The sequence below is a fragment of the Rhinoraja longicauda genome, chromosome 4 (genome assembly GCF_053455715.1).
Source record: "Rhinoraja longicauda isolate Sanriku21f chromosome 4, sRhiLon1.1, whole genome shotgun sequence".
Classification (NCBI taxonomy): Eukaryota; Metazoa; Chordata; class Chondrichthyes; order Rajiformes; family Arhynchobatidae; genus Rhinoraja; species Rhinoraja longicauda.
Window position 1 is genome coordinate 39,665,446 of NC_135956.1, and position 17,453 is coordinate 39,682,898.

A 17,453-nucleotide genomic window follows, 5' to 3' on the forward strand; every position below is an offset into this window, starting at 1 on the left:
TTGACAATATGTTTTCAATTCTCCAAAGAGAAATTTTCACCCAGTCAGTCAGCTTCAGAAATTAAAAGCAGATTAATACGTGAAGGAAATAGCCTGATAATAAAAGTTCACTGAATTTTCAATGTAGTTAAGTTATGTATGGGTTGTTTTTGAGGTTTAATCTCTGATTTGATGGATTTCCTGCATTTTTCAAAGAATTTTGGTGTACTTCTCAGTTAAGTGGGGAAAAGTTGGGTAATTGGAAGCAGTTGCGTAATTGTGGTGAAAATTTATGTCAAATTGCAGCAGTTAATGTTTGCTAAAATCTATTTGCTGAATTGCTAAAAGTAGTCAATGAAGTTGGACAATTTCTTGATGTATTAAATGCGATCAAAACACAAAGTGCGGCATGAACTCAACTGGTCAGGCAACATCGAGGGAGGAAATGGATAGGCAACATTTTGGGTCAGGATCCTGGTTCAGAGGAGAGCAGCAGTGATCACAGAAAGAGAACAGTGGGAGAGGAATCGTTCAAAATATTTAATTAATCCATTTGATAATTAGCACAAGTAAGGGACATTGTCCAATCCTCCAGAGCGAGTAACCCAATTTAAAATTGCTAAAAATACTCTAAAAATATTAACTATTTGAAATATTGTACATTATCAAATCAATTATATTTTGACATCACAAGATTGTTTCAAACTACTTACCAGAACGAAACGATCTAAGGAAATTAATTTTCTTGAAGTAGGTGCAATAGGCAGAATATTGGGAGCGATGTGGAGAGAATTATGATGTCATTAAGTTGGAAAGAGTGCAGAAGAGATTCACCAACTTGTTATCCGGATTTACAGGTTTGACATATAAGGAGAGGGTGAATAGGCTGGATTTTTTGCTTTGAAGCTTATAAGGCTGTGGGATAATCTTATGATGGGCATGGATAATGTTAACATTCACATCTTTTTCTCAGGGTGAAATGGAAAGATTTACATTGCGATAGGAAAGGAACTGTTGAATTATTGTACAGAGTCAGCCAAGATTTGATGGACTGAATGGGTTCCTTCTATGTTGCAATGATTCAATTATTCTATAAAACTAGCAACAACAGCATTATCACCGTAATATTCTCATCATTGTCAGGCATGCTGATAGCTATCAATGACAATGGATTTAGCTAAAAAGCCTATCAGATTTCTACTGACATAATTAATTATTTTGTAAATGGGAGGAGGAACTCCAGAGATTCTCTGGAGTTCCTTACCATATGAATCTTAAATTAATTTATCTGTGGCTTCATCCCTTAAGAGGATTGGTAGGTACCAGATCATTGGACAAACAAGATTGGGTCACTTCTTCTGCTCTGTGTAATAATTCTAAATACCTTTGGACTTAATTGTAATTTGGCTCCTTCAGGAGTTGTGTACCAGTTGTCCAGAAGGTCCACCTGGATTACCAGGAGTCCCTGGCATCAAGGGAAGCAAGGGCTATGCAGGAACTCCTGGGAAAGATGGAAAAGATGGACTAAGGGTAAGTGAAACATGAAAGGATTTATGTTGAAGTCAAACCTTGACCAATACCCCTATGAAAAGTAAATGTTTCTTATCTATGGATTCATGTATATTGAAATATATGTATTGGCACTTCTATTTATTGTGCTGACTGTTAATTATGAGAAACAACTGCCCTTTAAACAGCTAAAGATGGGAAACAAACAAATGCAGCCCAAGGCAGAAGAAACTTAGGATGGTTAAGCTTATTTCTTGTGTAAAGAATAGTGAAGAATTATGTAAAGAATGATAAAGTGAAGAGAACCAATTAATACTAAGTCTGACAAAATGTTTTTTTTGTAGGAAGGGAATCAATGATTGCAAGTTTAAGAAAAATAATGATGATTAAGATAGCTACACACTAAATATGATACATTAAATTCATTAAAAAACAGAAACAAATTCAAGAGGTAAAGGTTGCATTTCTCAAAACAGTGATGATTGCAAGACATGGTAAGAAGGTTGCTAAGTTTGAGAGACCAGTCAAATAGGAATATGGTCTATGGAGGCATATTTTCTATTCTACATACCATATTTTGAAATAATTTGATATGCTTCACGGAGATTATTTTTGATATCAATCCTTAATCAAATTTTCATTTCATTAGGGAGACCAAGGACCACCAGGGTCACCCGGGCCCCAAGGTTCAGAAGGAACAATGGTAAGACAATTTCTGCATGCCCTTATCTGAATCATTTGCTATCCTTCCCTTTTTGAGAATGCCGGAATTTCCTCGGCAATACTATCCTGCTAAAGCAATACAGAACCTCCCTCGCTTCCAAACACCCAACCTAGGTACGTACGGCCCAGGGTATAATTAGTTCTCAGGCAGAGTATCCTATTGAAAATTGAGGTGGACCTGCAGATTCTTTGCCCAGGTATGGGTTCCAGCATACATTTTGCTTATTTAGAACTGCCATGATACAATAGGTTAAGTAGAGGTCTGAGAACACTTCAGAAACTGTGACAGAAAGTAATGGTTCAGTTAAATACATCCCCAAACAAAGTAGTTAGAAGTGCCAAAACTGTACAAAACAATTAATTAAAGTTACTACCATACCTTTCACTCCATAGTGCCTCTTCATTTAACTGGATAATATGCAAAAAAAAAGTTTTTTTTACCTTGTACCTTGGCACACATGACAATAATTATCCACTACCCATACCAAGTACTACAGACAGGAATATCAGGGCCTCGCAGAAGTAATATTCCACAAGGCCATTTATACAATCACTTATATAATGTGCATGATAATGAAATAGTTTGGCCTGCCTTAGGATTTTTCTATCTCCCTTGTGAGGAATTCAACTCCACTCAGCTCCAACTTGACATCTGCAGTTCACTCTCTGGGAAGGGCCAGATCTCAATCCTCATTATACCATAGCATTGTGTCATATATGACCCACTAGCCTACAAGCCTCTTTAAATGTGAAATGTCAGCATTTTCTTTAAAAATGGGGTCTGCATTTGCATTTCTGCATTTGCATTTATACAAGCTACAAACTGAAAAAATAAAAATCGGAATTTTACTTTCACTCACCATATTCATTAATGTTAAATGCTCTGTCAGTATCATCTCATTATAAATTAGTGGTGGAATACTAAACCAATGGAAGGGAATTTTAATAACACTTCTTCTCCAGAGAGTATAACGTTAGTGTCTGGATTGAATAATCCAGATCTAAATCAAGTTTTTCCCCAACCACTTACATTTTTGTCCATATAAATCGATAGGCAAGGCCTTCACATTCCCAGACTATTTGAGTTTTCCTCACATTGGTACACATGCAGTCAATTGTATAGATAAATTAGGACCACTATTCAGTCCATCCAGATAGTCAAGCAGAATGTTGCCTTTTAATGTGATTGAATTTAAGTGCAAGAGTGGAAAGGTGCAAGAGAGATCTCAGTGGAATATTGTACATCAGTTTGGTGTCTCTACGAAAGAAGAATTGTACTTGAAAAAGAGCATGTGCAGTCAAGATTCACTGGATTGAGATTTGAAATGGAAGGTTTGTCAACCAGTAGTCTTTTAGTAGAATAAAAGATATCTAGTTGAACTGTACATCATTCGCGTGGGGAATGATGGGGGGGGGGGGGGGGGGATGTAGGGATGGTGTTTCCCTTGACTGCAGTGCTTAAAACCGGGGCCCTCATTTTCAGGAAAGGGCTTGGCCATTCAGGACAGTAATGAAATTCCTTACCTTACAGGATTGGGGAGGGTCAGCTGCTGAATATATTTTAAAATGTTATTGGTAAAGGTTTAGATATTAAAGGAATTAAGGAGATGATTTAAGTGTCGGAAGCTGACTGAGGTAAAAGACGAGCCATGACCTTATTGAACGGCATAGATGGAAAAAAAAGCTGAATTACCTACTCATGATTCTTTTCCTTGTATTCTTAACTGATTGGGTCTTGGAATGTGATATTAAACCCATCACATCATAGATTCCCTGTAGGCCAAGTCCCATCGTAGATTAATCACCTCTTCAAAAATCTCTGGGACCTTTTGTTGCCTTCTACTTCCATGAACTCTGATAAATAATTAGTTCCAGTTCACCAAAATTCTTCAATGAAGACATAATTTACACTGGACTTATTTGCTCCCTGAACAGAATTGCTTGCAAGCCCATTACAGAGTGCAATTATGAAAAAAAACTTTTTTTTTCTCTTCTGCAAATAAACATATGCTATTTGCCACTAAGTGAAGGATTACTAGAAATAGAAGATCAAGGATACGGTTGTTGGTTTAGAATTTCTTCATAATATTTTGATGCCAGTGACTGTCATGATTCTGATTTGTGAATGCACAGTACGATGGTGTTCTTCGGCAGGTATGGACCTGCCGAAGAACACCATCGTACTGTGCATTCACAAATCAGAATCATGACAGTCACTGGCATCAAAATATTATGAAGAAATTCTAAACCAACAACCGTATCCTTGATCTTCTATTTCTAGTAATCCTTCACTTAGTGGAATTTTTATTGGATTGCTACCAGCATCTAATGCTCTGTTATTCTTCTGTACTCTTCTGTACCAATTCATTAGGGTAGCAAAGGAGAACGCGGTTCATTTGGTTCATCTGGTGAAAAGGGCGAACAGGTAAATGCTGCAGAATTGCCACAATCTGAAAGCCATTCTAAACTGTAATTCATTTTGGTTTGGTAGAGGTCTGTTGTTAAATTACCACTTTGTACTTTATCTCTGAAAATTACAAACTTCAGACAAGCAGCACTACATGGTAACATTGCAATTTATATCTAGGACTACCTAACACAGGATAAATTTATGTTTTTCATTTTTCTATTTTTGTCCAAACTAAACTTGGCTTCTTCCATCTACAGCTGAAATAGGCCATTGGCAGAATGGCATATTAACATAGAGTCATAGAGTCATAGAGTGATACAGTGTGGAAAGAGGCCCTTCGACCCACACCTGCCAACAGTGCCCCAGCTACACTAGTGCCACTTGCCTGCGCTTGGTCCATATCCCTCCAAACCTGTCCTATCCATGTACCTGTCAAATTGTTTCTTAAACGATCGGATAGTCTGAGTCTCAACTATCTCCTCTGGCAGCTTGTTCCATGCATCCACCACCCTTTGTGTGAAAAGGTTACCCCTCGGATTCCTATTAAATCTTTTCCCCTTCACCTTGAACCTATGTCCTCTGGTCCTCGATTCCTCCACTCTGGGCATCTACCTGATCTATTCCTCTCATGATTTTGTATACCTCTAGTCAGATAGCTGAACCTGTTGGGTTCAGATATTGGTATCAAACTGCTTAAGAAATTAATGGAGACAGAAGGAACTGCAGATGTTGGAATCTAGAGCAAGGTCAGGCAACATCTGTGGAGGAAAAAGACTGGCAACGTATTGGATCAGGACCCTTCCTCAGACTGAAAGCAATGAACTTTGCTATTGAGGGTGTTCAGCGTAGGTTTACTAGGTTAATTTCCGGAATGGCGGGACTGTCGTATGTTGAAAGACTGGAGCGACTAGGCTCGTTCGTATACACTGGAATTTAGAAGGATGAGAGGGGATCTTATCGAAACATATAAGATTATTAAGGGGTTGGACACGTTAGAGGCAGGAAGCATGTTCCCAATGTTGGGGGAGTCCAGAACCAGGGGCCACGGTTCAAGAATAAGGGGTAGGCCATTTAGAACAGAGATGAGGATTTTTTTTTTCAGTCAGAGAGTTGTAAATCTGTGGAACTCTCTGCCTCAGAAGGCAGTGGAGGCCAATTCTCTGAATGCATTCAAGAGAGAGCTAGATAGAGCTCTTAAGGATAGCGGAGTCAGGGGGTACGGAGAGAAGGCAGGAACAGGGTACTGATTGAGAATGATCAGCCATGATCACATTGAATGGTGGTGCTGGCTCGAAGGGCCGAATGGCCTATTCCTGCACCTATTGTCTATTGTCTATTGAACCTGGGCTTGACCAGCGGGTGATGGGAGGTCAAGTGAGGGTAAAAACTTGTAAGTGGGTGGGAACTTATTATTATGGAAGTTGAAGAACCATGTGAAAGCCAAAACAATAAATTACTTAAATTACCTATATAGAATTAACCTATTCTATTTTGGGACCTGAACATTCACATGGTAATTATTTTTTAGGAAATGTAGTAGAATATGCAGCAACTGTTACAGTATATAGCTCATGTTTCCTGAAATGGCAAAATTCAAGGTGATGTCTTTAGCTTTCCTACTAAGATGTTTTGCTTGTGTTTCTTAGGGTAATCCAGGGTTACCAGGCTATCCTGGACCCCCTGGTAATCCCAGCCAAAATGTAAGTATGAATTTTTGTATAAAATTAAAGTAGATTTTAATTGGGGGGGGGGGGGGGGGGGTTGGGTTGGGGGAAGTAAAACAATCGATACAATTTTTTTAAAACTAAATAAGGGCTTGTTTTTTCCCTGTAAGCTATTGCTTGCACCTGAGTATGACGCCCAGTACTAAGTTCTAATTTTTTGGCCATTAGAGAATGTGGTTCTGAGGATGCAGTGTGAATTGCCAAAAGGATTCCAAGCATCTGGAATCTAAGCTAATTGTGAAGGTTGAGCAAATTTATCAAATTATTCTGCCAGAAGGGGGAGACTGAAATGAAGATTTTGAGTATAGATTGTTAGTCAATAGCCAATCTTCCCCAGAGAACACATCAACATCAACCGTCTTAAGGAAGATCACAATAGAACCATGATAGTCCAGTGGTGGAGTTGAAGCCAAAAAGGTTAAAGGAGATTCATGGAGTTGTAAAATACACCCAGGAGAGCAAGAACAGCACCTAGCAAGGTGATCAATATCATTTGGTACAACATGCCAGAGTTTTATATCATATCATATCATATATATACAGCGAGGAAACAGGCCTTTTCGGCCCACCAAGTCCGCGCCGCCCAGCGATCCCTGCACACTAACACTATTAACACTATCCTACACACACTAGGGACAATTTTTACATTTACCCAGCCAATTAACCTACAAACCTGTACGTCTTTGGAGTGTGGGAGGAAACCGAAGATCTCGGAGAAAACCCACGCAGGTCACGGGGAGAACGTACAAACTCCATACAGACGGCGCACGTAGTCAGGATCGAACCTGAGTCTCCGGTGCTGCATTCGCTGTAAAGCAGCAACTCTACCGCTGCGCTACCGTGCCGCCTAATGAAACTAATGAAACTAAGAAGTGCAAATGCTGGAAATCGGAAATAAAAACAGAGTTCTGGAAATATTCTGTAGTTCTTAAAGACACACAGGCCATTGCAATTGCAATTGCTAACACAATGGCAATTATTATCAGAATTTTGTTGATTCTAATGAGGGCACAGTTGACAGAATTGCCAGAGTAGAAATATCATGACCACTTTAAATATCAGGAATCTAATTACCATAATCTGACCCAGATCCCTCTATATATTCTTGACAATCTCCTTCTGTAAACAAATAATTATCTGGTGTGTTGGTGGATCTATCGTGTATCTGGCTTGCTATGCACATATAGTAATTTTTTGTATACCTAAATTAGTCCTTTCTCTGTGCAATTTGATTGTCAATGCTTTACAAACATTAAAATAGTGGAACTACACGTGGGCTTTTGAGTCAGAAACCAGTCCACTTTAAAAGTGGCATTAGAGACATGAACTAAGCTACATTGTTTTGTTCCATTCAGGGAGCTGATGGTATTCCTGGGTCTCCTGGAGCACCAGGTCTACGAGGAGAGAAGGTAAAATCAAACTTCAGAAATCAAACCACAGACCAAGTGTTGGTACTTAATTTTAGCTGGGGACTAAATGGTCAGCAAGAACATGGTGGGCAAAAGAGCTTGTTTCTGTGCTGCATGACTCTATGTCTGGAGATGATGGTAATTGTTGAAGGTCAGCTCCAAGACATGGGTCAGGGCAATGTCAGTGGCCCAACATCCTCAACTGTTTTGTTAAAGACCTGCTCTTCATCATAAGGGAGAAATGGAGATTCAGCAAAGTTCAATTCCATTTACTACTTCTCAGTAAATGTGGCAAGCCAACAACTTGGCAATATTCGGCAAGGGCTGATGAATGCCAAGTGACATTTGTGTCATGAAAGTACGTGTTAATGGCAAAGTCCAACAATGTCTAACCACACATCCTTGACATATAATTACCATCATGGAGAGCCCACCATCATTATTGAGATAGATGAATTCTTGATAAGAAAGGAAGTCAAAGGCTAAGAGGGCTGGTGGAAATGCGGAGCTAAGGTTACAGTCAGATCAGCCATAATATTATTAAATGACTGAGCAGGCTCATAGCCATCTACCCTACTTCCATTCCTGATTTGTTTGAATACGATCCTGATGCAAAGGCAGCTGGTTGTGTGGATGGTTCTTCTGGGAGATGCTAGAAGAGTGTGTTCCTTCTTAATTGCCAGACCTCAGTTAAAAGCAGAAGGTTTCTCTGCCTCCCAAAGACAGATTGCCATCTTCCAAACAATGAATTATATTGATCAATAGAGGGTTATACAAGAAAGGATTTTGATACAGTCAGACTTATTTTATGGACCTGGAGTAATCAGTTTGCCACTGATTCCACTAAGTTTTGCTACTTTTATTTTGATCCAATTATTTTGATTGTTCAGAGCATCAGAGTCATCTTGTCAGTTATTAAAATGGAAATGGCTGTCACTTGCATATATTCATGAGGCAGTCCCTGAGTCAGAAGGCACTTCAACTAATGGCAGCTATGAATTGTGCTATAAATACCCAGCACCATGTCATTGAGATTACACTTGAAATGGTCACTGTTATCATATCATATCATATATATACAGCCGGAAACAGGCCTTTTCGGCCCTCCAAGTCCGTGCCGCCCAGCGATCCCCGTACATTAACACTATCCTACACCCACTAGGGACAATTTTTACATTTACCCAGCCAATTAACCTACATACCTGTACGTCTTTGGAGTGTGGGAGGAAACCGAAGATCTCGGAGAAAACCCACGCAGGTCACGGGGAGAACGTACAAACTCCTTACAGTGCAGCACCCGTAGTCAGGATCGAACCTGAGTCTCCGGCGCTGCATTCGCTGTAAAGCAGCAACTCTACCGCTGCGCTACCGTGCATTTAGAGTCGTGTTAAATGGCTTTTAAGCATAAAATGGCTTTTAAGTGTTTAACAGAGGTGGAAGTGGGCAAATTTCTTGGCAATAATATGGAGACAAGGAACTGCAGATGTTGGTTTACCAAATAAAAACTCAAACTGCTGGAGTACATCAATTAATCAGGCAACATCTCCGAAGAACATGTATAGGTGACATTTCAGGTCGGGACCCTTCTTTAAACTCAAGAAGAGTCCTGACCTGAAACATCAGCTATCCATGTTCTCCAGAGATGCTGCCTGACCTGTTGAGTTACCCCAGCAAAGATAGACACAAAATGCTGGTGTAACTCAGCGGGACAGGAATGCGTGATGTTTCGGATCGAGACCCTTCTTCAGACTGAGGGTCAGGGTAGAGATAAGGAAGTGTAAGAAATCAAAAGAGATGCAGATTAAGGAAAATGTAGAATAGACCATTGTTAGCTCCAGCACTTTGTGTCTTACTTGGCAATAATATTGGAAACATAGCAGCTACTCGTGTGGTGCTGGTGGTTCAGTAAATATTTCTGGAAGCTTTAAAGAAAGGATTTGACATGATTGAAGCATGGGCATCTGTAGTAGAATGCAACTAAACACATAATTTATTGACCAATTGCTGAGAGAATGGAGTTGATAATAGTTGAATCTATGGATATTTTCAGGGGAAGGAAGGTGCTCCAGGAACTGAAGGACCTCCAGGATTGTTAGGACTGCCTGTAAGTAATCTGCCTCTACATTCTGTTTTGGTTCACTCCATTATTACATGGAAACAATTGGGATTACTATGTTTAACATAAAGGATAGGGATTGCTTTTGGAGACACTCACATCTTTACACTAATCTCATTAGATTTCACAGGAATTTATTTATGAGTTTGGTATTTCAATTACATTTCTGGTAGAGTTACAGTCCGCAAGTACCAATATATTTTAAGTATGGGTGGATCTCACATGATTTAGTTGATTTGAAGCAAAGCTGTTAAAAACAACAGCATGATATCAAACCATGATATACCATGGCATTCCACGTAGATGAAAGGGTAAGTATTGAAGACTGAATGGCAAGTACTGATCTGATTTCCCAGATTAAGTATACAAAAGTATACAAAATTATTTCTTAAAATGAGGGTTTAGACATGTAAAGACAAATTATGTACACTGGGCTTTTATGAATTTGTGTTTGGCAGAATGAAAGGTGACCTCGTTGAAACATATAAAATTCTAATGGTGCAATGTTTTCCAATGGCTGGGGTATGTCAATCAGGAGTTACAAACCCAGAATTTGAGTTAGCAATTTCAGGGATGAGGAGAAATGTCTTCATCCATTTGGCAGTGAACTCTTCACTAATTCCATTCAGCTCATCATTCACCTGATTGTGCACACTGTTTATGGGAGATTTTTGTGTTTCATATAAAAAAAATACAAAGTATTTGTTTAATTTTAGCTTTAAGAGATACAGCGTGGAAACGGGCCCTTCGGCTCACTGAGTTCACGCTAACTACCTTTACATTGGCTCTATCCTCCTCTAACATTTTCAGAACTATGATTCTTTCACTTTCTTGTCGGCTTCCCATTCTTTATTATTAGGATTAATAATCTTCCTTTTCTACTTTGCCTATCCAAAATGTTTTCCTAAAATATTTAGTTTTGACCTCGTTGGTTTCTGTAATGACTATCACACCATATCCATTTATTTCCATTTGTCCAATTAATTCACTTATCATTCAGATATTTTTCCCCGTTCTAAATATAATTGGAAATGTGCCCTGGTGTGCATCCCAGAGTACTTTAGGAAGTGGCCCCAGAAATAGTGCACACATTGGTGATCATTTTCCAACATTCTTTAGATTCTGGAATGATTCCAACAGATTGGAGGATAGATTAATGTATCCTCAATATTTTAAAAAAGGTGAAGGGAAAATGGGAATTGGTGATGGGAAAAATGCTGGGGTCCATTGTGAAAGAGAGAGCGGCAGTGTAGATTGATGGGATTGATAGCGACAACATATTTATGAAAAGGAATTTGCGCTTCAGAAATTGACTTCATTTTGTTTTCAAGTATCTTGTGAAATATTTGAAGGAGAACCTGGGGATGTAGTATATTTGGATTTTTAGGCAGATTTCAATAAGCTACTGCCAGGGCCGGATTAAGCTAGTGCGGGACCTGTAGCTAGGGTTGCCAACTTCCTCACTCCCAAATACGGGACAAGGTAACGTCACTGCCCCATGCCCCACGTGACCTCACCTAGCCAGGGGTCACGTGCTCCCAATCCACCAATGGTGGCCGCCTGGGCCAGGAGGTGGGTTGCTACGCAACCTCCATTAGGCTGCGCCCGGGCCGACACTGTCCGGAGGTTAGGGTTGCCGACTGTCCCGTATTAGCCGGCACACTCAGTATTTTGGGCTCAATTGGCTTGTCCTGTACGGGACCTTCCTTGCCCCGTATTAGGCCCGGGGGGCGCTGTAGGCCTGAATGCTGTAGGCCCAGACAGTGTAGGGCTTCGCTCTGGTGGAGTATGAGACCTAGGCTACAAGGAGGCGCAGGTGGCCATGGAGGGTTTGAACAGGTCAAAGCTGGCCGGGCAGCTCATCAGCATGGACTGGGGCTTCGTCAGGGGGCCCCCTAGGAGCAAGAGGCGGAGTGGCCGCAGGAGAAGCCAGAGCTAGCTGGACCAGAAGTGTCACTGAGCAGGGACGGAGTGTGGAGCGACCGGTGGGACAGAGCGGCCCGCACAGCACCAAGGACCGAGACACGCCCGCAGATCGCCGTCCCCAAACTGAGACATGCGTTACAGGGGCCGTTTAATCTCAGTCGGGACTGTTGTGGGGCTGGGGAGAGGGTGGGGAAAAAAGGGTAAGGTTGACTCAGAAATAAAATATTTTAGGTTTGAAAAAATCTTCAGTCTGAAGAAACATTTAGTGCGGGGCCCTCGATAATGTGAGGCCCTTAGCATACGCTACTTTTGCTACTAGGTTAATCCGGCACTGGGTACTGCACAAAAGAATACCATGTAATATTAAAGCGCACGGGATTGGGAGAATGGTGCTGATAGAGAACTATTAGGCTGGCAGATAACAAAGAATAGGAATAAACATCTTTTTTTCTGAGTGATAGACACTGACTTCTGTAATACCACAGGGATCATTTCTGGGACCCCAGATATTGCAATATATTTTAACGATTTGGATGAAGAAATTAAATGTACAAGCTTGTGGATGATGCAATGGTGGGAGTGTGAGCCGAGAAGGACACAGAGAAGGTCAGATTGATTTGGACATATTGAAAGAGTTGACAAATAATGGCAGATGCCGTTGAATATGAATTACCGTGTGGTTATCCGCTTTATTAGCAATTACAGGAAGCCAGATTATTATCTGATTGAGGGTGGAGCTGCAGTAATTTCCATATTCAATTCTACCTAGCTCCACTGACATTGTGATGCCACACTTCCTTCCCAATTCCCTTATATAAAATCTTCACAGTGAGCCCTCATGCTGCAACCCCAATGAGGGGTACAGAGCACTAGGCCTTTGCAATGTTACTTGGAACATGTTCAAGATGGAAGTGAAGCTTGCTGCTTCTTGAAATGGATTAAAGTCAACAATTCGTCTTTTTAAAATATTTAGGGATTCGCAGGAAAAGATGGAAAAGATGGAAAACCTGGACCTGCAGGAGAGCCGGTAAGAAACTAAACCTTTATCCTACTCCATCTTAATCCATATTACAAATGTAAAATTCCCACACTATAATTGAGCAAAGTCATGCATAAATAATTCATTAAAATAAATTTCTGATTGTAGCCAACATCCATTCAAATATTTGGAATTAGAAATCAAAGTTTCCTTCACTGATTTATATAATGCCTAATAAATATAAATCAGATAAGGAATGTTTTGAAACTTTTTATGTCATGGAACAACAATATTCAACAGTCTCTACTTCAACATTTTAGGGCAGACCAGGTAATCCTGGACCTTCTGGTAGGAATGGACTCCGAGGAATCCCAGTAAGTGTTGAATTATTCATTTAAACTCAGATCATTGCAATATATTAGAGCCATCGTGTTAATTATTTGTATTGAGGTATGTTAAAAATTGAGTTAAAATCTTCTGCTTTGATTTAGCCAGGCATATAATTTAAAGCGTATTCAATTATACAATTATAATGGCTGAAATCAATCACATTTTCTGCCATTATCATTCTGCCAGTTCTGGGCACAAGAATGCCAATATGTTCTCGGACATAACCTATGCCCTGGCACAAAGAAGGCAATTAAAATTTTAAACGGCCTCATTATGAAGAGCAAGATTCTATCATAGTAAATATTTATCTGACCTGTTGATTTTATACCTCTTTTACATAGGGGTTTAAAGGCCCTCGGGGTGCAGATGGTTCAATCGGTCCGAGAGTGAGTACCAGAAATAAAATTAAAAAACAGAATGTTCAAATATAGAGAAATGGAGATGTATTAATTTAAAATAAAATCTTGTATCACCCTCAGAACAGCCACTGAACCTTAGATGGAATTGTGTTTTTGAAGGGAAAACTTCATCAAAGGTTCATGTTCTTGTTGAGCCACAAATAAGACTAGATATTATTTAACTGGATCTTAAAATTCGACTCGGGCTTGAAAGTCATGGGAAAATAGCAATTAGTTAAAATGGTTTTGAAAAGTACAGTAGATGCTGGAAATTTGATTCAAACGCAGAAGGCAGTTGTAATAGTCAGTAAATCAAGACAACGTTTGTGGCAAATGAATTAGGTTAAAAATCTTTCTTGAAAATGGATTGGCAAATGGTTAATAAATTAGAAAGAATGAGAGTACATGGGTAGATGTCTATTTGGCAGTCAATTCCCATTAAGTGCACCAAGTTTCAATATTAAGGCAATTACGTTTACTGCTGAAATGATTACTTGAAGAAAGGAAATCTGTTTATGTTTGCAAAGAGTACAAATGGGAATTAGCTGCAATTATACATATCAATGCCCACATATTCAAAACTATCTTTTTAAGATCACACAATGGATGGAGAAGTGGCTAATCCAATACAGTTTTCAAAATAAAGGAATAAAAACATCTGGCAGAAGGAAGCTTGATGTGTCTCATGTATTAAGTGTGATTGCATTAGTAAATAAGGAGAACTCTCTCAGGAGGTGTACTATGAATATTTAAAATTACTTCTTTTCTGATGTCTCTCACAGTAGTTAGGCCATTATGTAGTCATCAGACCTCCCTTTATGATCTTACAAGAGTTTGAGCTTCTTTGCTCAAGTAAACTTAGAATCCTTATTGCCACATTTGTGCTGTTGCGACACCAGGGAAATATATTCAATACAAAATAAGTACGATCAGTTCAAACAGATCTTTTGGCAATTAATTGTCATTAACTCATATTTCTGACATGGAATCTGCTTTTGTCTTATAGATTATTATTAGTTTAAGGTCATAGGATCATAGAGTTACAGAGTTATACAGCAGGGAAACAGGCCTTTCGGCCCAGGCCGACCAATATCCCCCATCTACATTAGTCCCACACCCATGCTTGGCCCATAACCCTCTAAATCTATGCTCAACCTATCCTATCCATGCAATAGGTGGGAGGGGTGTTGAAAGACACTTCTGTCTAGATCAATTTCCCGAGCCCAAATATTACCAATACTACATTAAAATAATAATAAGGCTGTACAGAAGTCCTTTAATGCTTATTTCTTTTCTTTTAGGGTGAAACAGGGATGGTTGGACCGCCAGGTCTACTAGGTAAACCTGGAAAAGATGTAAGTTTTCAAACATAATTTAGGCTTTCATTAATTGAATTAAATATATGCTAATATATTACACTTGAGAAATCATGATCGTGTGAATTTGACCACATTATCATGTGCATTCTATTTCACTCAGAGTGTTTTGTTATTTTCTTTCATGTTACAATACAAAGTTTTATCTCACATTATCACATACAGCTTCCTTGTACTTTCAGTATAATGAACATATACTGCATGCAATTCAACAAATTTTGTAGAGGAAGTAACTAAAAACATGAATGGATCTTTTGCTTAGAAAGACAACTTATTTTATTAACTTAAGTTATTAAGTTATTTTAAGATAAAATATTTATAAGATAATGGCTGTCAAAAATGCCAATCAGTAATTGATTCAAGATGCTATTTGACCATGAGATTGGTCTTGCCACCTGTTTTTCTGTGTATTTTTGATAAATGTCTGAGAAATATTAGAGTACCAAGAGTCTAATGAAATGGAGAAACTAAAGGAAATTGGTATGTGAAAAACAAAACCGGAGAAATTAATGCGACTGAGAGCCAATAAATTCCCTGGCCTTGATACATCTGTGTATCTAAACACTTAAATAGTAGCCACGGAAACACAATCTTCTTATCTTCAATCTGGTTATCTTCTTTCAAAATTATATATGGAGGATAACAAATGTAACCTCACTATTTAAGAAAAAAATAGTGCACAAGTGCTGATAACCTCAGAAACTTTTACCATGAAAATTTTTAGGGAGAAGTTATCTCAGTCACCCTATCAAATACCACGCCCATTGAAGTATTTCAGTGTAGCCCCATCTGCATCACTTGGTTCCCTTCCAGAAGTCCTATAGCATTATTTGCATAAAAGCATTTATAGTTTCTAAGAAAAGAAACTTATCGAGCAATATTCCTTGATTAAAGACTAAAAAAACTTCCAAAACAGAATAAAGAAAATGGAATCTCCAAATTATTTAGAACCAATTTTTTGTTGTTGTTTTAGTAATTCTCTAGAATGCCAGTAAATATTATGAGCTCAAGTCAAACTTTACGTCCACATCTACTTTTTTAGACAGAGGCATGATCAAAATCAGTAAGTCAAGTCGGCATTGTACCACAGTGGGTTGGTATGCCAATCTAATTTAATGAAGGAACGACAAAATCTGCAAATTGTCTTTAAGAATCTGTAGCAACTGGACTACCTGGGTCACAGAATACTAATCTAGCACATTACCACAATAACTATTGTATCATTCAATCAAAGTCTTCAAGATAATGTATTTCTTTTATGAATGTATCTTACACTGGAACATTTTCTTTTCAGGGTGAACAGGGACCTATAGGACCTCAAGGTCCTCCTGGTTTAAGAGGTAATCAGGTAAGATATAAGCATTACATTGCCTGTGGCCTAAAGCCTCAGAATGTCTTCACTATTCGCCCTGATTGACATTAACTGGACTTGAATGTGTTGACACAAAGCACTTTTACATCGAGTTGTACACCATACAAACTGTCCCTCGACCCAACTCATCCATGCTGACCAAGATGCCCATTTAAGCTGCTTCCATTTCCCCATGTTTGTCGAGAATGACTTGGAGCCCCACTGCAGGGCTGTAGACTTACCATCAGAGCCTGCGATCCCCTGCCTGGGATTGACACTCCAACTGCAGCTTGCGGATTTCAACATCAAGGAGCTCGCAGTCTCGGGTAGAGACTGATGTCGGGAAACTCCAAGGTCGCAAAAGGTTCAATTAGCTTCGGCCCAGGTCTGATCTCCTTGCGCGGGGGAGCTGAGATCTCAACCGATACAGGAGCTTGATCGCCCCGACGCGGAAGGCTCGACCGCCAGTTGCAGGAGCCAAGATCACCCTGACAACGGAAGGTTCGAGTGCCCTGACCGTGGGAGAACAAAGAAGGGAAGAAGATTGAACTTTTTTTGCCTTATGTGGAGGAGTCACTGTGGTGGATGTTCATTTAAAAAAATTATTTGGGTGTCCTGTTGCTCTTTATTGGTATGATTGTATGGCAAATCAAATTCCTCGTATGTTGCAAAACATACTTGGCTAATAAAGTACTATTATGATTATTATTATTATGATTATGATTGAGATTGACATTTCTTGATTCTTTAGTCATTATAAAGTGGTAGAAATTGCAGATCATGTCCGAATCATTCAATGTATTCAAAACAATAAATAAAAGTACTTTTTTCAGTGTTATTTTATATGAACCAGTCCAGTCAGCTAGTTTAATATCTAAGTCCGTGGGTATAATTGTTCTTTGTCACACTTCATTGAACCTTTATGATAAATAATGATAATTGAAAATGTGCTCCTTCCATTTCACTAGCTGGCATATGCATGAAAGGAATAACCCATTTAGAAGGTGAATCCGTTCTTTAAATTATGTAGCTCTTGTCCTTGGATCTTGGCAGCGAAACCACATCCTTCTTACCCATGACAGTAATCATGAATCAGAGAGTAACACAGCATGGACCAAGCTGTAGATGCCTATCCATATTAATACCATCTTCCAGCACTTAAT

The 17,453-nt window shown here is 39.2% G+C and overlaps 1 protein-coding gene across 1 annotated transcript in view; it reads left to right on the forward strand.

The window, feature by feature from the left end:
• col22a1 (collagen, type XXII, alpha 1) overlaps nucleotides 1–17,453 on the forward strand; it is a 188,463-nt gene that overhangs the window by 157,942 nt on the left and 13,068 nt on the right. The window contains exons 43-53 of the mRNA XM_078398602.1: nucleotides 1,396–1,509; nucleotides 2,138–2,191; nucleotides 4,583–4,636; nucleotides 6,268–6,321; nucleotides 7,701–7,754; nucleotides 9,805–9,858; nucleotides 12,770–12,823; nucleotides 13,096–13,149; nucleotides 13,507–13,551; nucleotides 14,865–14,918; nucleotides 16,234–16,287. Of these exons, the coding sequence (XP_078254728.1) occupies nucleotides 1,396–1,509; nucleotides 2,138–2,191; nucleotides 4,583–4,636; nucleotides 6,268–6,321; nucleotides 7,701–7,754; nucleotides 9,805–9,858; nucleotides 12,770–12,823; nucleotides 13,096–13,149; nucleotides 13,507–13,551; nucleotides 14,865–14,918; nucleotides 16,234–16,287 (645 nt within the window). The remainder of the gene's footprint in view (nucleotides 1–1,395; nucleotides 1,510–2,137; nucleotides 2,192–4,582; nucleotides 4,637–6,267; nucleotides 6,322–7,700; nucleotides 7,755–9,804; nucleotides 9,859–12,769; nucleotides 12,824–13,095; nucleotides 13,150–13,506; nucleotides 13,552–14,864; nucleotides 14,919–16,233; nucleotides 16,288–17,453) is intronic.